The sequence below is a fragment of the Capra hircus genome, chromosome 9, assembly GCF_001704415.2.
Source record: "Capra hircus breed San Clemente chromosome 9, ASM170441v1, whole genome shotgun sequence".
Lineage (NCBI taxonomy): Eukaryota > Metazoa > Chordata > Mammalia > Artiodactyla > Bovidae > Capra > Capra hircus.
This window is the reverse complement of record NC_030816.1, coordinates 37,596,598-37,621,337: the sequence shown is the minus strand read 5'-3', so window position 1 is coordinate 37,621,337 and position 24,740 is coordinate 37,596,598. Positions and strand designations below refer to the sequence as shown.

The 24,740-nt window shown below is 36.8% G+C and overlaps 1 protein-coding gene across 2 annotated transcripts in view; it reads right to left on the bottom strand.

The window, feature by feature from the left end:
• The window catches only part of USP45 (ubiquitin specific peptidase 45), a 55,056-nt gene continuing 38,800 nt past the window's right edge, over positions 8,485-24,740 (bottom strand). For both annotated transcript variants that reach the window (XM_018053131.1, XM_018053132.1), the window contains exons 12-18: positions 23,495-23,551; positions 23,020-23,163; positions 21,053-21,719; positions 17,464-17,561; positions 13,252-13,338; positions 10,048-10,201; positions 8,485-9,488 (exon numbers count right to left, since the gene is read on the bottom strand). In XM_018053131.1, coding sequence (XP_017908620.1) covers positions 9,358-9,488; positions 10,048-10,201; positions 13,252-13,338; positions 17,464-17,561; positions 21,053-21,719; positions 23,020-23,163; positions 23,495-23,551 — 1,338 coding nt within the window. In that variant the 3' untranslated portion in view covers positions 8,485-9,357. The remainder of the gene's footprint in view (positions 9,489-10,047; positions 10,202-13,251; positions 13,339-17,463; positions 17,562-21,052; positions 21,720-23,019; positions 23,164-23,494; positions 23,552-24,740) is intronic.

Here is a 24,740-nt window from a genome sequence, read left to right as displayed (position 1 = left end):
TCCGTTAGTCACCTGAAGCCATACTGTCCCCCATCCAGGTCTTTGAGCACATGACTGTACCCGGTTAACATGTTGAGACGCCATTTTTGTTATGGGCAAACCCACCTCGACTTTGTAAAGAACACAATGCAAATATCTGGACGTTCTTGTACTTTACCGTTTAAAGTATCCAGCGCCATGCCTGACCCATTTTTATCTTCACAGTGAACAGAAAGCCAAGACTTTAAGTATTCTGTACAGAGCGCGCTCAAAATTTTTACTTTAGCAGCGCGATCCTATTTTAAGGGGATGTGTGTTGGATTCCATAAAGGTTGAGTTCGCGGCACTACTTTTCAGACTACGGAGGGGCCCCAGGGTCAAACGAACCAACTGGCGGGTTGCTCGGTGCACCCTGAGCCGTAAGTCAGGGCCACGAGGGTCGGCCCGAACTTCCACAATACTCCAAGCTTGGGTCTCACCGAGCGCCTCCAAGGGCTCCGCCTCCAGGGAGAGACCGGACGTTGGTGAAATGACTGGTCTGGATGGAGAGATAGCGGAGACCTTAGATGACCCCCCCCCCCAGCGGGGGGGGGGTCTTTGCTAACCTCGAAAACATCGCGCCCCCTTCCGGGGGACACTTGCTAAGCTCTTCCTCACTCGGCTAGTCCCGATGTTTCGTTCCTTCCCCACGACCTTTAGGGAAAAGAGGCAGCGAAGTCCAGTTTCCGTCCCGCTGCTCCTTTATTCGGAGAAGGCAATGACACCCCACTCCAGTACTCTTGCCTGGAAAATCCCATGGCTCCGTCCATGGGGTCGCTAGGAGTCGGACACGACTGAGCGACTTCACTTTCACTTTTCACTTTCATGCAGTGGAGAAGGAAATGGCAACCCACTCTAGTGTTCTTGCCTGGAGAATCCCAGGGACGGGGGAGCCTGGTGGGCTGCCTTCTCTGGGGTCGCACAGAGTCGGACACGACTGAAGAGACAGCAGCAGCTCCTTTATTTCAACCACAAGATGGCCTCCCGAAAGGACTTATGCAATGCGATTCTTCAAATGGAATACTTTGATTCCATGTTTTTAATAGGAATTATGTTCAGGTATCAAAAGTATCCATTTCTAGACTAGGAACTACAAAGAAAACAAAAATGTTCTGAAGATAAAATACAGTATTTCTCAACTAAATGTTAGAAAGTGTCTTTCTAGAGAGTAACGTTAAACTTTTGCATGACTGAACAGAATGCACCAAGTATCTAAATTGTTTCACTGGGAATTGTGCAAAAGAAATAGCAACTAACAGTAAAATAAAATGTTAACACACCTAGAAGGATAAAAAAAATGATAAAGGTCACACAGGTGAATAGATGGCGTTTGCATGAAATTCAGCCTTCTTGTGAAAATACTTGACATCCAGATGTTCCTGAATCAGTATTAGAACAAAGTCCTCAATAAGTAAAGATCTGCTTGGTCCTCAAATCAAAACCACCCACAAAATACAACTTCATCCTGGGAGAAACATTCACTAAGCACAACTACCAACACCATCAAATGAGTACATAATATTACTGGAGGCAAAAGGAAAATTTGGTTCCTTTGACCCTTGCCCTAATTTCACACACACAAAAAGACTACACAACAGTCTAGTGTGATTTTTATGTTGTTTTGGTTGTGTCCTGTGGGATCTTAGTTCCCTCACCAGGGCTTGAACTCCAGCCCTGGGCCAGGAAAGCACAGAATCCTAATCACTGAACTGCCCTGAAGCTTCCCTGGTGTGATTTTTTTTTTTTTTTAAGAGAATTTTAAAAAGTACTTCATATTTTATTTTAAAAAATACTATTTTTGGCTGTGCTGGGCCCTCCTTGTGGTGAACAGCTTGTCATTGCAGTGGCTTCTCTTCTTGAGAGGAGCACAGGCGTTAGGTGCATGGGCTTCAGAAGTTGCCACACTGAAGGTTCACTAATTGCAGTGCACAGACTTTGTTGTTCCACAGGCATGTGGAATCTTCTTGGACCAAGGATCCAACCCATGTCCCCTGTGTTGGCAGGGGAATTCTTATCCACTGTACCACAGGGGAGGTCCCCTTAGTGTGATTTTTAAAACCACTTTCTGAAATAAAAACTAGAAGCACATTTACCACATATTATCAGTGGTTGTCTGATTTTGCTGTCTGATCATTTTCCAAGTTTTTTGCCTAGGCCCTGACTTTCAAGTTTATTTCTCTGAGAAACTTTCTAATCAGAGAAACATCCCATCTTCCATGTGAAACCTGATTGCCCTAGAGAAACTTTAAGTGCCTACTTTCTGTAATTATATTTGTTTGCTTGTTTCCTGTAACGTTGAAACAATTTTCTGGTAGGTTTTTGTTGTTTCCTTTGAATTCTGTTCTCCAATTGGCCAACATACTGCTTAGCATATAGAAAGTTTTCCATTTGTCCAATGAGAGAATTATTAAATACCTCACGTTTGTGCCTTCTGCCAGTTTAATGAGGCACCCTCTGCAAACAGTTTGCCAGACCAGGAAATGAGTTTTACATTTCCCTCAACACTTTCATCGAGGATTTCTCTGTCGCTTTATGATGTGAAGAAGACATCAGGCATATTGAAAATATGGGGCATCAGCTTACCGGTTATTTGATATACATAGGAAATTAATATTGGAGACTAGAAACATGGGATTTTAATGCAATGGTAAAACATTTAATGTAACTATCACACACAATAACCTGGGAGGCAGAAAATATATTTACTGAAATTTGAGCAGGGTTAAGAAGTTGAAAAATAAGTGTGTGTTGGGTACTACTGGATGCATTTGGCAAGCTATTATTAAAAACGAGCGGAGCTCAGAGAGCAGTGCTTACTTTGTAAAGCTGAAATCAGGGAACAGAGGCAACTAGAATTCGAGCCTCATGTTTGTGATTTTCAACTCCAAGCAGTAGGAGATAAACCTTAGAAAGCCTGTTAAATGACAAAGGATCATTAAAACTCAGCCTTGCAGCAAAGATCATACATAAGGGTGTAAACATCATAGTTATTTTGGAAATTTTCAATGGGTTAATTAGGGTAATCTTTTTTTCTCACTTGGGAAAAAAAATACCTAAGGATGAAAATGTGGTTAAGAGGATGGCTCTCCCATCAAAGCTTATAGACAGAAGGTACCTGCCATAACGTCAGGAGAGATGTATGGAGGTAGGAAATCAAAGAAATACACCCAACCCAAGAACTATTTGTCTCAAAAAAAAAAAAAAAATGGTATTGGCATATAAATCTGACCAGGAACAAAGAGGTTTACTAAGCTTTTAAGAGTCATAGTGAAAAAAGAAACCAAAAGCCTTAGCTAACAGAACTTGTGACTATTCCAAACTTTAAAACTTCAGCTCCCAATTATCTAGGAAAAGCCTGAAAAAAAAGCTGTGCAACTTCCAAGGATGTCATACTCCTCAACAGCCATTCAAATGTAGCCAAACAGTGACGTCTGAGTCACAGAGAACAATGGAGAAGTGAATTGTTAAGAGAATAGAGGAAAGGGCTGATAATGAACATTTCCCATAGCCAGGGTAATGACAATGTCTCCATTCTTCTTCCCCTTTCTGAACGAGGATGTTTATTGTGGTAATAGTTCCACTGGTTTCACCACTGTACAGTAAGTGTGTAGAAAACAGAACATACTCGTTTCCTGGGCCTCCAGCCTGACCAGTGGGAGCAGCATTCAGACCTGACATAGCACTTCCAAAGAGCCTGGTTTTGGAAAGGTAGATGGTACTCTGGGGCTTATCTCTTGAAAAGACAGTCACTGTGCTCCACATGCAGAAAGAAGAGCTGAGTATCTGGTAACCAGAGGGCAGATTCTGAGAAACTTTTAGTGCACTCACAATCCCATTCTCCTTTTCTTCAGAGCCCTGGAGACTTAACTCTTTTCTTCCCATTCTTCCTTGCAATCAGACAGGGCTATGTGACTACTTCTTTCTGGGCACCCGGGTGTGCGAAACACATCTAAAGTGAAGAACTTAATTGCTGGTGCAAGAGCTTTGGTGTTCTCTTCCCCTGACACAGTGAAGAGGCCTGGTGTTCAAAAGACAGAGCCAGAACGCAGTGAGTGAGGATGACAGTCACCAGTTGGCAAACAGTTGCTTCTGCAGATTGTCCAGACTCTTAGTGGACTTTGGATGAGGAGGAAATAAACTATTTTTTTTTCCCCTCAGTGCACCTGGATTTATTGTTAGAAATAAACTTTTATTGTGTAAGTCACTGTTACTACAGCATAACCCAGCCTATTCTAATACATATGGGGATGCAGACGTTTTAGATATTTCTGCTTGAGTACAACTTTAAAAATGTATGAAAATGGCTTCAGGGAATTCCCTGGTGGTGCCATGGTGAGGACTCCACACTTTCACTGCTGAGGACTCCACACTTTCACTGCTGAGGATGTGGGTTCAATCCCTGGGGACTAAAATCCCACAAGCCGTGTGGCACAGCCAATGTTTAATTAATTAAACATCTCATATAAAAAATGGTTTTAAAAGGGCTTCACGGGGTCCATGAACCTCAGAAATTACATTCAAAAATCTGAGGCATATATTTTTCTAATAAAATATAAATGTCAAAATTTCCCTTCCTAGCCTCTCTATTGCCATCAGCAGAAGTTCAGAAACGGCCCCAGAATTAAAACCTTCCACTTCCTCCAACACTCATAGCTTCTCTTTGGGACTATCAGGGCTAATATCATCCATCTTTTATCCCTAGAACATCCTTCATCCCATGGAACTTAATTCCCATATGGCTCTGTGGGTAATGCTGCTTGATTTTTCTCTGTATCATTTAACATTTGAAATATCTTTTCCTTAATTTTCACTCCTTAGAATGTCTGTTTCCTCACTTTTTGGAGAGACTTCTATCTCCTGTGGTCAGTACTGTATCCCCAATGCCTACCACACGGCAGATATTCAATACTTATGAAGGATGGTCTGTAACATTCAATATAACCTCAAAGAGCTTCGTGTCCTAAAAACAGTTAAATGAAAAAAGGTAGACAAAATATTTCCTAATGAATTATTCTGCCTAAATAACTCAAACAGTTTGAGAAACACTTGAAAGCATGAAGACTTAGCCTTGTTACATACTGCAGTCAAAATGAAAGAGGCCCATGAGATATTTTAGTTTGAAATAATAAACTTCTGAAATATGAACGATATTTTAAATATAGCTAAGTAAGCTGATACAGTGTTGATACACAAAATATTCTGTCAATAATGTGCACTGAAAAGACTCCAGAACCAGTCTTGAAACATAAAGTAAATATGAATTTAATATTTATTTTGCATGTTTATATAATAACATCAAAATAATATTCCATAAGTTACATAGCTATTTTCAAAAAAAACTGCAGAAAAAGATAAAATAGTAGGAATGATAATCATTATTACTCAAAATTAAAAATATAGTTATCTTTTAAATAGATTTGAATTGATGCATTTCTACATGAACTGAACATTTAAATATCTAAAAAGTCTTTCTTACTGCAATAGATAATAAAGAATCACATTTACTGTACACATCTGGCTTAGCTTTATTTCTTCAGGTAACATGCAGACAAATTTTGAGGATGAATTTAATAAAGTAGGCAAGACATTATTTTATAACTCAAAAATAAGATGAAGTTGATACATTTCACAGCTTAATCCTCAGGAAATTTTATTCAGATGCCATATAAAATCATTGACTAAACTCACACATGCGAACTAAGAGCTCTTAAATATATCATAGTAAAATAGCTTTGTTGGCACATTTACAGTAAGAAAACAGGTATCACCTACTCTTAGAACTGATGCCACTCTCCATGGCCATTCAAAACGGTGGCCTTTACATCAGTTTTAAAAACATTACATGACAAAATCTTAAATATAAATATACTTTGGTTATGTCAAAAATATTCACATAATTTATATATAGTCAAAACTTTATCATTTTAAATATAGAATAACGACGGAAAACCGAGGTTATATATACACTGTAAGCCAGTTTCTAAATAAAGCTAAACTCTCATCTTACTTCTTAAATTCATCTGGCCAAACACTGTGGTAGTTGTTTTGAGGATCTGTAAACATTCTCACTGATTTCTACTATTTCCTGAGGTCATCTGGAAGCTACTGTTACTAAATCAGCTTCACAATTTAATACCCCTGCAAATGTGCTTTGGAAATATTCAAAATAAAAGCAAAAATTTAAATGTAGATCCATGTGTAACTTAACATACTTTCTCTATTACAAAAGCTATTTTTAGTCAATTCTTAGATCTCAAAATTAAATTTATTCCATTACTAGCAGACCTGGAAAAGCAAAGCATTCATAAACTTCAGGCCATTTAAAAAAAACAAAAACAAATATCAGAATTAACTCATTTAACACTATGGAAATGAAAATAAAAGTATCTCTTTACCTCTAGATAATGTCTAAAATTTACACAGGCCTCATTTTAAAAGATGTTAAAATAGTGCCAGTCCAGTGCCTGACTCCTGGATGATGTTAAATAAAATATATACTTAATGAATAAACATGAAGTTAAGCATAAAAACTACTGTAGTACTTGAGTACTCAGTTAATATTCTGAAGCTACAATGTATCACTTAATGAAAAGTCACTCTTAACTGGTATTCAGAATAAAGTTTAATAGATCTCCTAATTAACAAATATAGCCCTAGTTCATGTCCTAGCATCCTATCAATGAAAAAAGGAACTAGGCACTTTCCTTGATGCTTGTCCTCAGGAATTATTCACCATCTCTACTTAACTGTGTAATGGGTAAGCCAAGAGGAAACAGAAAAGAATGCTCATTTCTTCCCCTTCTTTCTTCTATTCTTTCCTTTCCCTGTTTCTTTCCTTCTCTTTTTCATCTATCCATCTACCTATCAACGAAATAAGAAGCAGGTGACATCCAAAGAAATCTGCATGCCTCTTAATGGTATTTTTTCTAGAAGAAAAATGAGGCAACTTAACATTTACATTTGGGCGAGTGACAATTTACATCTTGGTATTACCAAGATGGATGACTTGAATAAAGAGATTTAACTAATAGTTTTCCAAAAGATTTCACTGCTCTGGTACTGAACTCTTCAATGTTAATGGATTAAAGTTAAAGAGAAAACCTTTAAACACTGTTCACCTTTACAGGATACAACCTGAGTTTATAGGTTAACTTATATAAAGATATATTTTTCCATCATTTCACTGTTAAAAATCAAGGAAATCACTACTACTGAAATTTTGACAGCTTAAAAATAGAGTTTATGCAATGACTTTTTAAAGCTCTGAATTTCATATATTATTACTGTCTTTAACACTAATCACAATTCCATTCATCCATATAGCAAAAGGCAGCACTAATAACCTTGATAATATTATATACACAAATATTAAGAAGGGTCAGAATCTTGGTTAAATATTTCCACATGTTATCTATAGCCACTTCTTTAACAACAGGAGAATGAACTAGCACCAGGCACTTAATCAGCACCTGCCTGTACTATCATTTGTGAGCACTAATGATGAGGATGCTTGAACCATGCAGTTATGTGTTTTGATTTAATAATCTAACACCAAAGTAGTCATTTTTTAAACATTTAAGCCTAAGGAATAGTAACATTTTCATGGCAAGTTTTGACAGCTTAATAATTTGTTTTCTAGGAGTGTGGGGAAATATCATCATTTTGATATTAATTATTTTGAAAGAAAATCAGAAATGCCAACTTAATGGTCCATTAAAATAAAAATAAAACCTAGTTGAACTTACTAATGATGCTTACTAAAGACAAAAAGTGATCTCAAAACCCCAAAATCATAATTAATATTTACTGCTCTACAGAACTAGAAAATGCATATTTTCCTGTTAAGTATAAGAATATAATTCCCTATCATTTACAAATGTGATTTGGTAATTTACATTTCAAAAGTATCCTATGGTTCCATATGAATTAACAACTTCTATTTACCAATTCTACATGTAACAATTATCTATAAATACATTTTGATCTTGGTTAATCACCTGTAAATTATTCTCAACTCCATCATGAATAGGCTGAATATAGTATGTTGATAAAATATTTTAGTATTTTTCTAGTTTTCAAAACCTCAAAGCAATAAGCTAATCAATGTTATTTGTAAATCCATATTACTGAAGTAACAGTGGTGCTTTTTTATATGATTGAGTCATATAAAAAATGATAAAGTCACTATGCCAATTGTGTAAGTATATGTTACAAAAAGGGCTTCTTTCCCTGATAGCTCAGCTGGTAAAGAATCCCTTGCAATGCAGGAGACCCTGGTTCAATTCCTGGGTCAGGGAGATCCCCTGGAGAAGGGTTAGGCTACCCACTCTGGTATTCTTGGGCTTCCCTGGTGGCTCAGACAGTAAAGAAATCCACCTGCAATGCAAGAGACCTGGGTTCGACCCCTGGGTTGGGAAGATCTCTGAAGAAGGGCATGACAACCCACTCTAGTATTCTTGCCTGGAGAATACCTATGGACCGAGGGGCCTGGCGGGCTACAGTTCATGGGGTTCACAAAGAGATGGACTAGACTGAGTAACTAAGCACAGCACAGCACATGTTATAGCAATGTTTCCCAAACAGCTGGGTGATATACCATTGGATAGCCCTGAGATGATTTTAAGTGGAGTGCTACATGAGTGAACAATTTTTCTTTAATAGTTATACATTTAATACTTATTAGAAAAAATATAACTAGCACATAAAATGTGGAATATGATCAAAATAACACTATGGTTTTAAAAAGGCTAAAAAATAAGGTTAAGAATAATAAACAATGGCATAGGAGATACACACACACACACACACACACACATACACGAAAACAGAAAACTGGTATGTGAGTCACATTTGGGAAACACTGTCTAAGGAATGATTTGACTTAGCCAGCATCATTTCTGAATGCCTGCAATAAGTCACATTATAAAGGAGTTAACTATTGTGAACTCTGTTATTCTTTTCCAGGACAAATAAGTTTTTAAAAACATGTGTTTATGTTTATTTTAAGGATATAAGTTTGAAAGCATTTAGTTTTGTTTTTGTTTTGTTTTTGGCTGCATCCCACAAGGTATGCAGAAGCTTAAGTTCCTTTACCCAGGGACCCAATCCTGCAGTGGAAGCTGAGTCTTAACCACTGAACCACTGGGGAAGTCCCTGAATGCATTTAGTAAATTTACTTTAAAAGGATTCACCAAAATAGTAACAATGTTCAGGAACATTTGAGGAACATGCTATTCCTACAGAAAAGACTACAAAGGCACATTGCATATTGTGGTTAACACTGCAGCATTTAAATAAAAGTGACCTAAATAATCATTATCAATACTAATTAACAAATAATTATAATATTCTTTCATAAAAAAGAAGGTATGCTTGTGCACTAAGTGCTCTTGATTCTGGAACCACCTGCACATAAGTGTCACTAACATGGACCCACTGGCTTGCTGATTCACTATCAGCTTCTTTCAAACCTAACAAAACAAAAAGAAGTATAATTTTACAATAAGTATGTTCTGATTTTACACAAAAGTTATCATTAACTATATGTATCTAATGTTAGACTTTATTGCATTAGGCTGTTTGGGGTTAAACATCTTCCAAAATGAACTCTTTTAAAGCATTAATATTAAGAGCATTTAAGTATCTAGTGAAATACTAGATAGCCTTATTTAAGGAAAAGTGCATTTACCCTAAAAGAGAAAGAAAGAAATACATAGATGACTGAAGCAAATTTTTAACTCTAGCTCTATTCTAAGGACCTAGTATATCTTCAAAAACTACTGATACTATTAAATAAAATGCTATTCCACTGCAAAACACAATGACTTAACACCTTGAAAAACTGGATGCCATTTCACATGATGTGAAGGGTACAGTTTTACGATATTTAAGATTATCTAGGTACTCTTTAAGGTATTTCTCACTTAACAAAGTGAATGCACATGAAGTATCCATTAAAAAACCTACTTCTTCCAGAAAAAGAATAAACTAATTTGTTTTTAAGAATAAAACAAACTTAGGGTGGCATACCAGGTACATTTTTCTTTCCAGTGATGTGTTCCAGTAATTTCCTGGAGGGTGTTCTCACTTTCACGTAAGCGGTGTAGTGACCTCCTCTCATTGAGCCGCTATGTTCCACTACGCCATAGAGACCATAGAGAACTTTACCTCCCACACTTACATTCTTTAAGACAAAGAAAAAAAAACTCAAATTAATTAGTAATATTTAGTGAAATCTTATTATAAGGAAAATTACATTAAATGTACATCCTACTTAAAATAACAGCAATTAACACTATACTGGGGTACTTGCCCACCTGTACTAGACTAGCAAAATGCAAAAACTTGACCTTTTCTGTTGCCTGGGCTGTTGGGAAAAAGAGTGCTCACATGTGAGAATGCAAAAGGGTAGCTCTATTCAGAAAAATTTCATGCTATTTAGCTAAGCTACACGTGCATTACTCTTGGATTTATCAGTCCCTTTTCTAGGACTCTATCTCATACGTATCATGAGCAATATGTAAAAACACATGCACCAGACAAGTGATTGCAGGATTATTTGTAATACCAAAAACTTGTAGACTCAAAAGTGCATAAACTGGGGACGGCTTGAGTAAACTATAATGCATCCATAGAACAGAGTATTATGCTGTTTTAAAAATGGAGTGCAGATTATCTCTAAACACTGCTATGAAATACTCTCCAGGATACAATGTTAATAGGGTAGAAAGAAAGGATACATCTCGTAAGCTATAATTATTAAAGAGGTGAGATATTATATATATATAATAGATATGTACTTATTTGTTTATATTTTTTAAAATTATACATGAATAAAGAATAATTTGAAAAAATGGTTATCTCTAAAGAAAGGAAAGAAACAGGTAGAACGGACATGGAGAAAAAACTTACACTTTTTGAATTTACCCTGATTTATACATTTGACTTTAGAACTACATAAATACTTTAAGTAATTATTAAACAACAAAAAAAAATTTAAGTAATAATACCTAAAAATGAAAATTTTAAAATAAGCAAATGAACATCCAGTTGGTGGCATAATCATTCTGTGAGCAACCACAGGGGTCATGTCAAAAGAACCGAGGAGCCAACCTGAAGAGGCTCTCAGTGGCCAACAATGGACCCACTAGATGTATTAGACTATGAATTAAAAGAAGAGTGCAGTAAATTCAAACATATTTAGAGTGTTAAAATTCATGAATTCATAATGATAAATTTACTGATCACAGTTTGAGAATGATAGTAAATTCATTATTCTGAAACTGGCTTAAAAGGAGAATGGGGAAAGAATTGAGCATTTATCCTGCCTTTTCTAAAAGAACTATAATGTAAAATAATTAAAGAGATGAAAGGAATTTCTCTTTATATAGAAGTATTCCAGTAAATAAATGAAGAAAGAGTAACAGGATGCCACCATTCTGTAACTGTTAATGAACTCATTGGGCAACACTGGTTGCTAACATCACAGAACTGGCATGTGCCACCTGATGAAAGAACATAAACTCCCTATGAAACAGCCTTATCAGGGGTTGGGGTAGAAGTTGAGGGGTGGGGTGAGGATCTATTCAAGCTTCTCTTGATCCAACTACCTATTTGTAGGAAATCAAGAGGATAAAGGAATAATCATCAAAATCTAAACTTTATGAAACTACCAGAAAGATGATCCAGTTTCTTCAACAAATAAATTGTACGAAGCAGAGATGGGAGAGGGAAACTATGTATTAAGAGAGAGATTTTTCAATCATGACATGTAGTCCTTACTTGGATATTAATTCATTTAAAGAATTTATTAGACAATTGGAAATACGTATGCTAGAAGATAGAAAGCGGAAGTGAAGTCCCTCAGTCATGTCTGATTCTTTGTGACCCCATGGACTGTAGCCTGCCAGGCTCCTCTGTCCATGGGATTTTCCAGGCAAGGATACTGGAGTGGATTGCCATTTCGTTTTCCAGGGGATCTTCCCGACCCAGGGATTGAACCCAGGCCTCCCACACTGCAGGCAGACTCTACCATCTGAGCCACTAGGGAAGCCCAGAAGATATAAAAAGTAATGCTAATTCTTTTGGCGTGAAAGTGTATTGTGGTTATGTTTAAAAGGGAGGGGAGGGGGTAATTCTTATCTTTTAGAGAAACATAGAGGAAAAGATTTATGAATGAAAGGATACCTGATACTTGCTTCAGAATAATGTAAGAAAAAAATTAATGTAAAAGGAAGAGGTAGATGAGTATGTGGATGGGGTGGGACTGGCCATACAGGTAGGATCTGGGGGCGAGAGGTTCATTTGTACTGTTCTCTTTGGTGTTTGTTGGAAATTCTCCATAATAGGTACTTTTAAAAACTATGTTTTTGTAAGTTTAATACACAGCTTGCTAGACATTTTGTTTGCCACATTATCAAGTTCTATGAATATATCAAATTCTATGGAGACTGAATATAAACATCTGGCAAAAAAGTGCTGGTATTCCACAGTAGACGAACTGGATTCACTGAAAAACTGAATTTAAGATATTTTTGTCTTGACTGATCAATGTATTGAAATTATTAAGTTCAATAAGTTTATGTACCACTAAACCCAGACTGTTAACTAGAAATGGCGAACAGGGCAATACGTGAGTTACCCCAGAACTGTGTGGTTTCCACATGGAAAGTAAAGTCATCAATTTCACTTACAGTTAGTTCTCACATATAAGCACAAGCAATTATAAACCAGCTTGTTTTCTATGTCTGATTATTAAAGTATTAGTAATTTTAAATTTGTACTCAGTTGGCAAGTACACTAGTCTCAGTTACGTACATGAAATGGCATGAAAGACAATGCACTAGTACACTGGTTTACAAAAGAGAAGAAAACTCTTCAAATGCTAAAACTACTACCAATTAAGCACATCATTCACAAGGAACAGGAGAGGGCACAAAGTCTGCTTATTTCTCTCAGCAACTATCTGACTCTAGCAGCATTTACAAGCAGCTTTGATCAGTAACATCATGCCTCACTTATGCTTTATGCATCTTTTCAACTTATTCTGTCTCCCAAAGGACAAAAGTCATATTCAGTATGTTAAATGTTGGATGGAAGAAGAAAGGGAGGAAGGGGACAAGAGAGACAGAGGGTAGGAGATAGGGAGAAAGACATGGTCTAATAAACAATACATAGGATATTCTAAAGCATATTATTTGCAAGACAATTAAATATATTAATAATATACTATACCTTACAAGTAGCAGAACAGAATGGTGCTAAGTCAAGCATAAGTGGAAAATCTACATGTCTGTTTACTTTGCGAAGACTCAAACCAGCCTCAAAAAAAAAAAAATTGTAACAAACTTAATTTATAGATCATTGGGTTTGTTAATTTTAATTAAAACCAAAAGGGAAATCCAAAAAGTTAGTTTCTTCATAGCTATTAAAACATCAACAATCCAAAACTGATATATGACTAAGTTCTCAATTAGGTTTCATAAACTTATTGCAAAGATAGTTCATTTACATGGGTATTTTTACCACAGACAATATGAAAATAATTACTTTCACTGTGCATTTCAACACTGAAAAATAAACTCAATGTGACTGAAGCTAAGCTACTGACACATATGCTACCTAAAGATGTACTCAATTGAAGGGTCAGGAGTCTGGTATTACAGGCCTGACTCAATGACTGGTTAACAGTTAACTTGACTCTAGACAACCTTATCAAGATCAAGGCAGAAAATGGGTATAAATGCGTTAGATTAGGTCATGTTCAGTTCTAAAATTCAGTGATATTCATTCATTAAAAAGAAAAAAGCCTGAACACCCAAATCATTTTATCAATAAAAGTAAACATTACATATTATATAAATCAAAATGAATCTTCACGTTGATTAAGAAACTCTACTTCCTTCTCTATTTTTAGTATCCAAAGGCAGGCCTTGAAAAATGTATATTTGCATTAAGTAATAATAAAAATTTACTGACAGACCATCAAATATATTGGATAGGAAACTCAAAAATAAAAATGGACTCTTTTTAGAATAAGAAGATACTTGAATCCCGTTTGGGTAGACAAAATTAATACAGACGCAACCTTTCATGAAAAGCTTTCATGACTTACTTCAATGACTAGTCTTTTTATTTGCATACTAATCACATAACACTTACTATAGATTGTTGCCTATTTCTTATCTTTCTTTAATGAAAAAAAAACAACTTATTTTTTGACCAAAATATTGCCAGTGATCTGCATTTTCAAGTTATCTTTAGGAGTCTTAACCTGATATCAGAAATGAAATTATGAAGTCATATCAGGAAAACTTAATCTGTTAATTCAATTTGTTTACCTCCTTTTTTTCTTATCAGGTAACATCTATAAAGCAGATGATACCTGCAATGTCTGAGATCATGTCAGGCTTATGTGTCCTCCCCAAACAGTACTTTGCTATTGAAAAATTACCCCTTAAGAGAATAGACTTCTGTCAACACTGTTATAATCTTTACAATTTTGGGCAGGCTAAAAGAGGAATCTCACTGTCACTGTATCTTGCATTTGTTTTGCTAGAAAGAATGGAACTTCCTTTCACTTTTTCTTGGAATTTTTTACTTCTATGAACTGTCAATTCATGTTCTTTACCATTTTACTATTAGAGTCTTGATCTTTTTCTTATTGATCTTTCAGTTCAGTTCAGTTCAGTCGCTCAGTCGTGTCCGATCCTTTGTGACCCCATGAATCGCAGCACGCCAGGCCTCCCTGTCCATCACCAACTCCCAGAGTTCACTCAAACTCATGTCCATCCAGTCTTTAAGGGCTCTTTTATTTATTTTCAATATTAATCACTTGCTATATTTATGACAAAGAGCTCCATCTTGTTGAGCTCTCTCAGGTTCTATGGATGTTTCTAATAGAACTCTAAAATTAGTATGGGGAAATAGGTTTTCAGAGACACAAGAAAGCCAGAAGCAGAGACACTGCTTAGAGATTCTGATCCCTCTATTTCACAGTTTCAGGGAATGAGAATGTGGCTTTGCAGACATTACATCTAGCCTGAGATCAAGAAGGGACCTCAGTTCAGTTCAGTCGCTCAGTTGTGTCTAACTCTTTGTGACCCCATGAATTGCAGCACACCAGGCCTCCCTAATCATCACCAACTCCCAGTTTACCCAGACTCACGTCCATCAAAGCAGTGATGCCATCCAGCCATCTCATCCTCTGCTGTCCCCTTCTCTCCTACCCCCAACCCCTCCCAGCATCAGTCTTTTCCTATGAGTCAACTCTTCACATGAGGTGGCCAAAGTACTGACTGGAGTTTCAGCTTTAGCATCATTCCTTCCAAAGAAATCCCAGGGCTGATCTCCTTCAGAATGGACTGGTTGGATCTCCTTGCAGTCCAAGGGACTCTCAAGAGTATTCTCCAACACCACAGTTCAAAAGCATCAGTTCTTCGGCGCTCAGCTTTCTTCACAGTCCAACTCTCACATCCATACTTGACCACTGGAAAAACCATAGCCTTGACTAGACGGCCCTTAGTCAGCAAAGTAATGTCTCTGCTTTTCAATATGCTATCTAGCTTGGTCATAACTTTTCTTCCAAGGAGTAAGCATCTTTTAATTTCATGGCTGCAGTCACCATCTGCAATGATTTTGGAGCCTAAAAAAATAAAGTCTGACACCGTTTCCACTGTTTCCCCATCTATTTGCCATGAAGTGATGGGACCAGATACCATGATCTTCGTTTTCTGAATGTTGAGCTTTAAGCCAACTTTTTCACTCTCCACTTTCACTTTCATCAAGAGGCTTTTGAGTTCCTCTTCACTTTCTACCATAAGGGTGGTGTCATCTGCATATCTGAGGTTATTGATATTTCTCCCAGCAATCTTGATTCCAGCTGTGCTTCTTCCAGCCTAGCATTTCTCATGATGTACTCTGCATAGAAGTTAAACGAGCAGGGTGACAATATACAGGCCTGACGTACCTAGACGTCTAGAAAAATTTCCCTGTAAGGGCATGAACTCCTTCTGTAGGTTGTTCCTAAAAGGGATGTAAGTACCAAATATAAAATAACCGTGGTATATCATTCTCAAATCTGGCGTGACCCTAGCAAATTCACACCAAGTCCTTGCAGATATACACCTTCCATTTAGCATTCTGATGTACTGTAATGAGACACAATACATCTGCTTCCGCTTTCCATGGCCATTTCCACAGAGTTTCTGTAATGTTGGCTATAGGAAATCAAGAACTTCATCTAATTTCCATGGGTAGGGATGCAGATACAGAGAAAAATCTCTTCTAGTTCATCTGTGGCCCACCTGATATGTTGCAGATATATCATCAAAGCTTTCCATCTCTTGAGATTTCTTTCAATGGTTTTATATTTAGAAAATTGTTCACACAAGGATCAGGTTAGTAATTTTCCTGAAGTTTTCTTCCAGTCTTTCAATAATGTTTTATACAATTAAAAAAATCTGTCTGAAAACAGTACTGATATCAACATATTTGGTCTAGAAGGAAGCTCTAAATTTTTATTTCAAACACCTTTCTTAAGTCCTTTAAAGAATAACCTAGCCTTCTTCCCAACTGGTTTGAGATTCGTCCTATATCATAACAGACTTTAAATTGTACTCAAATTCACTGACAATTCTGACCACAGTATTTAATTACTAAAGTTTCTTCTGGAGAAACTTTAAAATCATTTGATCAAATACAAAAAAAAAAGAGAGAGAGAGAGAGAAGACATTAAAGTATAACCAACTGGAGAAAAACTTTTAAAAATAGGTTCTCTCCCACTAGAATCCTAGAAAAGTGAGGCCTGCCTTGCAGCCCCTTTTGCAACTAGTCCCAGCCAACCACACTCAGCCCAAGCACTCTTTCTCCACTGGGATAAAACCTCAGAAAGCTATGTGTACCTTGTTATTTCCCTACTTCTAAGGGTTCCTTAAAAATTCTATTTTCCGCTGACACAAACCTACACACACACTCTCTCTCTCTCACAGACACACACACTGAGGTTCCTACCATACCAGCTAAATCTTCATATATTGTGAATTAGACAATCTTATTTAGAAAAGTCTTATAAGCTATCATGGCTGAAAGAGCAGTAAATTTCACAAGAAAAATTTTAAATTCAATAAATTACTGTCTAATCCTTGACAGTACAAGACTTGTGTGTGTACACTCAGTTGCTTAGTTGTGTCCAGCTCTTTGCAACCCATGAACTGTAACCTGCCAGACTCCTCTGTCTATGGAATTTTCTAGGCAAGAATAGTGGAGGGGGCTGCCATTTCCTCCTCCGGGGATCTTTGTGACCCAGGGATCAAACCCGTGTCTCCTGCATCTCCTGCATTAGCAGGTGGATACCTTACAACTGCACCACCTGGGAAGCCTTATAAGACTAAAGGCTCTGCAAAACATATGATGAAAATATGTATAGTACTACTAAAGAGAATTTACCTGATGAAATCTTTTGAGATGGAGAATCAGGATAGCTGGAACAGCAGAAATGAGCAGTTGCTTCCTGGCATTAGTATAAACCCCCTCTGCTTTCTTTTCTGCATAAGATACAATATAATAAATTTATTTATAAATTACATCTTATACATTATTGCCCATAAAGTATAGTAAACATTTAAACAGAAGCAGTATACCACATTTTTTAAAATGTTAGAAAAGAAATTAAGACTTCTGATTACTGGGAGACTCAACTCAACCCTAAAACTCCAATGATATGAAAGGGATTTTATTTTTAAGCCACACACTTATAAGGACAAAGAACAGGGGAGGTGACATTTGCAACACAGCTCTGGAAGCTGGAAAGCTGATAGACCAGAAGTGACTTATGTCAACGCCTTCCAGTATACTTGTAGTTGAAAAAACTGGGTCATAACTCACTGCAGTGAAAGAAGATCATGTATCATGGGAACAATGGGACACTTCCATAAAAGGTTGTTAGATATGTAAAATAGATAGCTAGTGGGAATCTGCTCTATGATGCAGGGAACTCAACCTGGGGTTCTGTGACAATGTAGAGGGGTGGGGTGGGGTGGGAGGGAGGTTTAAGAGGGAAGGGACTTATGTATATCTATGATTCATGTTGACGTATGGCAGACACCAACACAACATTACAAAGCAATTATCTTCCGATTAAAAATAAATTAATAAAAAAATAAGACGTTGTTAGGAAAGACTTGTGATAGGATTTCAAAGGCCAATTGCATATTTAACTTGGATTAGTATAAGCTGGCATTTCTTCCTCTCCCATCTAGACATTAATTTTAATGTATTAATCATATTTTCATTCTGATGCTTTGACATCTGGGGCCTTGCTGACACTGCAAAGTGCCTTTTCCAGAGCCTAATTCTTAGACAGTAAACAAATTAAGTGTGCCTTTCATATGTATTTCCAAAGCCCTTACCCAACTACCTCCTATACTGGGCTCTGATACTCTAGGTCACTATTAACCTGCCCTACTCACACCAGAGCCAGGTACCAGACCACTAGAGACAGTCCCTATACCTCAGATTATTCACTTCTAAACCTTTTTGCCCTGCTCCATTCATTCCTTCCCTCGGCAACCACAATAAAGGCACTTGACTGCACTTTCCCCCTTGCTCCCTCTGTCTCCTGACCAACCCTGGTGCTTCCCCTTGTTACCCTGGGTGGCATGTCTTAGTGTGTCCCCTTCTCTTGGGAACTACACTTAAGTAATAAACTACCTTTTCAGTGGCAATCATCTCATCTGTTAGGCTCATTATACCTGAATAATAAAACCTACATTTTAAAACAGTCATTAAGAATCAGAATTTTTTCTTCATTTAATCAAGGCTAGAGGTACACCAAAAACTTTCTACTTGACAAATCAACCTTTTCTACTTTTCTCTTGTCAATGAAACATAGTATATAGCTAGCTATATAATATACTACTACTTAAAATCTTCAAATTTATATCTCATGATATGACTTTTGTGAAGGACATTAATCTCACTGGCGTTGCAATTAAGTTTTACAGAAATTATTTCTCGAAAGACTTCACATAGCTCAGTTCAGTTCAGTAGCTCAGTCGCGTCCGACTCTTTGTGACCCCATGAATTGCAGCATGCCAGGCCTCCCTGTCCATCACCAACTCCTAGAGTTCACTCAAACTCATGTCCCTTGAGTCGGTGATGCCATCCAGCTATCTCATCCTCAGTCGTCCCCTTCTCCTCCTGCCCCCAATCCCTCCCAGCATCAGAGTCTTTTCCAATGAGTCAACTCTTCTCATGAGATGGCCAAAGTATTAGAGTTTCAGTTTTAGCCTCATTCCTTCCAAAGAACACCCAGGACTGATCTCCTTCAGAATGGACTGGTTGGATCTCCTTGCAGTTCAAAGGACTCTCAAGAGTCTTCTCCAACACCACAGTTCAAAAGCATCAATTCTTCGGCGCTCAGCTTTCTTCACAGTCCAACTCTCACATCCATACATGACTACTGGAAAAACCATAGATGGGAAAGACTAGAGATCTCTTCAAGAAAACTAGAGATAACAAGGGAACATTTCATGCAAAGATGGGCTCAATAAAGGACAGAAATGGTAGGGACCTAACAGAAGCAGAAGATATTAAGAAAAGGTGGCAAGAATACACAGAAGAACTGTACCCAAAAGATCTTCACGACCAAGATAATCATGACTGTGTGATCACTCATCTACAGCCAGACATCCTGGAATGTGAAGTCAAGTGGGCCTTAGAAAGCATCACTATGAACAAAGCTAGTGGAGGTGATGGAATTCCACTTGAACTGTTTCAAATCCTGAAAGATGATGCTGTGAAAGTGCTGTACTCAATATGCCAGCAAATTTGGAAAACTCAGCAGTGGCCACAGGACTGGAAAAGGTCAGTTTTCTTTCCAATTCCAAAGAAAGGCAATGCCAAAGAATGCTCAAACTATCGCACAATTGCACTCATCTCACACGCTAGTAAAGCAACGCTCAAAATTCTCCAAGCCAGGCTTCAGCAGTACGTGAACCGTGAACTTCCAGATGTTCAAGCTGGTTTTAGAAAAGGCAGAGGAACCAGAGATCAAATTGCCAACATCCACTGGATCATGGAAAAGGCAAGAGAGTTCCAGAAAAACATCTATTTCTGCTTTATTGACTATGCCAAAGCCTTTGACTGTGTGGATCCCAATCAACTGTGGAAAATTCTGAAAGAGATGGGAATACCAGACCACCTGAACTGCCTCTTGAGAAACCTATATGCAGGTCAGGAAACAACAGTTAGAACTGGACATGGAACAACAGACTGGTTCCAAATAGGAAAAGGAGTACATCAAGGCTGTATATTGTCACCCTGCTTATTTAACTTAAATGCAGAATACATCATGAGAAACTCTGGGCTGGAAGAAGCACAAGCTGGAATCAAGATTGCTAGGAGAAATATCAATAACCTCAGATATGCAGAGGACACCACCCTTATGGCAGAAAGTGAAGAGCCTCTTGATGAAAGTGAAAGAGGAGAGTGAAAAAGTTGGCTTAAACTCAACATTCAGAAAACGAAGATCATGGCATTTGGTCCCATCACTTCATGGGAAATAAATGGGGAAACAGTGGAAACAGTGTCAGACTTTATTTTTGGGGGCTCCAAAATCACTGCAGATGGTGACTGCAGCCATGAAATTAAAAGATGCTTACTCCTTGGAAGGAAAGTTATGACCAACCTAGACAGCATATTCGAAAGCAGAGACATTACTTTGCCAACAAAGGTCTGTCTAGTGAGACAGCTAGTTCCCTGAAATAAGATTATGTGAATCTGCATTTTCAAGGCAGAGATGGATACTTCCTGTTCTTCAATTTATTTGGACAAAATTCTATTGAAAATTTCTCTTGCCCAGTCAGTGTCTTCAATGCTAAGGTACAAATATGAGTAAGACAACCCCTGACTTCAAGCAGCCAATGTATGGTGACAGGTCCTTAGGTTCCTCCATGTAGGATCTATAAGCCACTAGTTACTGATTATCAGATAATCCATGAATACTTAAAAAAAAAAAGTTAAGCTAAATATTTACCTGCAGAAGTGGTTTCCTTTTGGTACTTCTGTTTCTTCTCAGTACAGTTCTCACACAGAAGCTTGTTATTCCCCATTAGCAATTCCATAGATGTAAACTGATAGAGACAAGACTGAACTGAACATTCTTTAGAAGTGGTTATATAGCTCTGAGAAAGGGTCTGAAAAGCATTTTGGGGGCTCTGAGACACCATATGCTTGTCCTCTGAAAAACACAAATTATTTGAAACACTTAGTGGCTGATTTTCTCTGTCAAAATCCCTAGCTCGAATTATAGTGCTGCTCAAATGAAGTTCAGAAATAGCTTCAGCCACTCCCTCATCACCATGGTCGCCCTCCCTAGTGAGTGGTTCACTCTTGGACGGGTAGTGAGGGTGTCCATTTGTGTGTGTGTAGTATCCGCTTCTGGATCTCAACAACAAAGTCTGTTTCGGAGCACTCTCAGACTCCGAAGCCTCGCTGTCAGCATCAACGCTACTTTCAGAAAGGCTGTCTTCTTTCTCACTGCCATCGGTAGGGCTTTCGGTCAGAGTCAACTCGGTGTTCATGACGCTTGCAAACAATGAAGAGTCTCTATTCACCTCAAGGCTTTCATTTTTCTGGTATATGACAGCAGCTTTATCTTCTCCAGATTTTCTTGTACATTTTCTGCCATGAATTAGCTGATTCTGTAAGTTGATAGTGTTTTCAGAGAAAAGAATCTTGTGACCTTACTGAAAATAAATGCTAATAAGTCTTATTTAAACATTTCACAATTATTTAAATACTATTTCTAGTACCTCTGAAATCCATTTCCTAAATCTACCCAAACTACAATGAACAGTATGCTAACAAAAAGCTCTAATTTAAAAATAAACTTTTACACAAGGAACCAACTTAATGGTTACCTATTTATGGGTGGGGAACAGGACTTTTGTGGAACAGTGCTATGCTGGAGGCTTTTCAAGTGTAAACCTCTGCACAATCTCTGTACTTTTGCCCCTTAAAGGACTTTTGAACAGAGTAAGTTAAATCTGGTAATACATCAATTTGCCAAGCTAGTATAAATCAAATCATGTAAAAAAGCGTTGTTTTTTTTTTTTTAACAAGGTGCAAATTCAAATGGATGTCTTTAAATTTATATGGCTTTATTCATCAATCACCATGGTCACCCTCCCTAGTGAGTCCCTGGTGAAACAGTGGATCAGACAATGGTCATCAATTACTGATAACATCACAGGAAAAGAAATATCAAACGTAATATGCACCTCCTGAGGGAAATACATACCATCACTTGAAAAAGTTTTCTTGCAAAAAATTAAATAATCAAACTTAAAGCTATTTAGGCCTTTAGTTCTAACTGCCTTAGAGAGGAAACAAAGGGAACAGAGGCGTCTCTTAAGAACATCTAGATGAATTACTGCATGCAAAACGAACTGCCACAATATGCAAAATGCATTACTATTGATGTGGGAAGGTGAGACTGCTGGAAAAAAATGATCTCGTGTCTTCAACAAATAAATTGCAAAGAAAAAAAAGGTGGAACCTGTGGATTAAAAGACATTTATGAGACGTGGGAATCTATAGATCTTTTTAAGATCCTAAATTCAAATATGCTTGAAAAAGCAAAAACAAATATTTTATGACTCAATTACAGAAATTAAAATTATGACTAGATGTTTGTCCAATAAGTTTTAAATATTTTTAGGTACAATAATGATACAATGGTTATGTCTTTAAAAAGCATCTTTTGGAGACATACATTTAGATATATGTTGGGATTTATTTCAAAATAACCTAGGATGAGGAGGAGGAAAATGTGAGACAGACAGATAAAACATGACTAGCTGTGAGATGACAACTATGACACTGAGAAATGGGCACACGGGGGGTTATTATACCTTTTTCTCTATTTTTGTATACTTTAAAAAAATTTTCTTACTAAAATGTTTCAAAAAGCATTTGTTTCACAAATGCATATAATCTTACCATATCTTTAGATGAAGAATGCTTCCTGATGGCTCTGGGTTGATGAGTATTTTCTACAGTAACAGTGCCACTGTATTGACCAGTATCTGTCTCTTGTAAACTTCCATACTTACTTATTCTTCCCAAAAGTACAGGTTTTGAAACCTATATAGATAGCATGTACATAATACAAAATTTCTTTAGGAAATAAATTCTGGATATCATATACTTTTTAATATTTGTAACACTTGAAATATAATTTCCTAAATGTTAATTCTCAAAATATAAAGCATAAGGGTTTAAATTCCTTGAGATTAGGAACTATATCATCCTTCACTCATACATATACAAACTCCAATATCAAATACACTGCACAAACTCAATTACTGTATATAAAGACTAATGACTCTCAGATACTTGATAATATACTCAAAAATGCCTACATTATGAATTTATAAATGTCCTTCACAAAAAGACTTAAGGTTTTTCTCCTTACCCTTTCTTCTATTATAGGAAGTGAAATATCAATAAAAGGATCTTTCACCGTGGAGATCTTAAAAAGAAAACACATTGAAAACTTCAGTTAGAATTCTAATGTAAACAATGTAGTTTTGTAAACTCTTAAAGAAATCTTCCCAGGAAAACTTAAAATCTTAAGTTAAAAAGCATTCCTGGAAGAAATAGTAATTTAATTGGGTATAGCAACACATTTGTTCAGTCGCTCAGTTGTATCCAACTCTTTGTGACCCCATGGCAACACATATGCAGTTAATCAAAATAAGATAATCCAAAGCTTCAGTAAATGCAACACAGTTGACTTTTATAATACTGTTAATATAACTAATGTGGAATATTTAAAGTAACTTTTAAAATAAACTGTATATAATAAAACTGATTAACTGAGGATATAAGTATATTTTTGGTGAAATTGGGGCCATAACATATGACATATGTTATGACATAACATAAATAAAATATGAAATGTTAAGAAAAAGCCATGAGAAAAGCTAGAGAACTTGACTGTGTTTTGAAGATTCTTCAGGATAATTCTATTTTAAAAGATACTCTATAGTTTATGAAAAAAGAAATCAACTTCTACGTTGAATATATTAGAAACCTAAGTGGAGCTGACTATTGAACAATGTGGGGGTTAAGAATGCTGACCCCCATCCCACTGAATAGTCAAAAATTAGAGCATAACTTCACAGTTGGCGCTTTGTATCTGGGATTCTGCATCTGCAGATTCAACCAAATGCAGATTGTGTAGGACTTTAGCAGTATTTATTGGAAAAATTTGTGTATAAGTGAGCCCTTGCAGTTCAAACCCATGCCATTCAAGGGTCAACCATAATATCATGATGACACATTCTGTGCTTCACTATGATAGGCTTGAAGGAGATACAATATATAATCCTGATTTTATAAGATTAGAGAGGGAAGATACTCTACAATCTGGGATAGGAAGATAGATATAAAAACTCTCTCTTTTATGATTAAAATCTGACAGAAGTTTAAACCTATTATACGCCATACAGTTCCAGAAATATTCCTTACCAAGCAATTGAAAAACCTGTAAAAATTTATACAGTCCTTAAGAAGCTGTTATAGTACAGATGGCATTCAAAATGAAATTATCACTAAATTCAAAGATGAGTCAAGTCTGCTTTTTAAGATGAACAAGTCATATAAATGTAAACTTTTAAAGAAGATCAGTCTAAATTATGTCACTACATTGAATTATT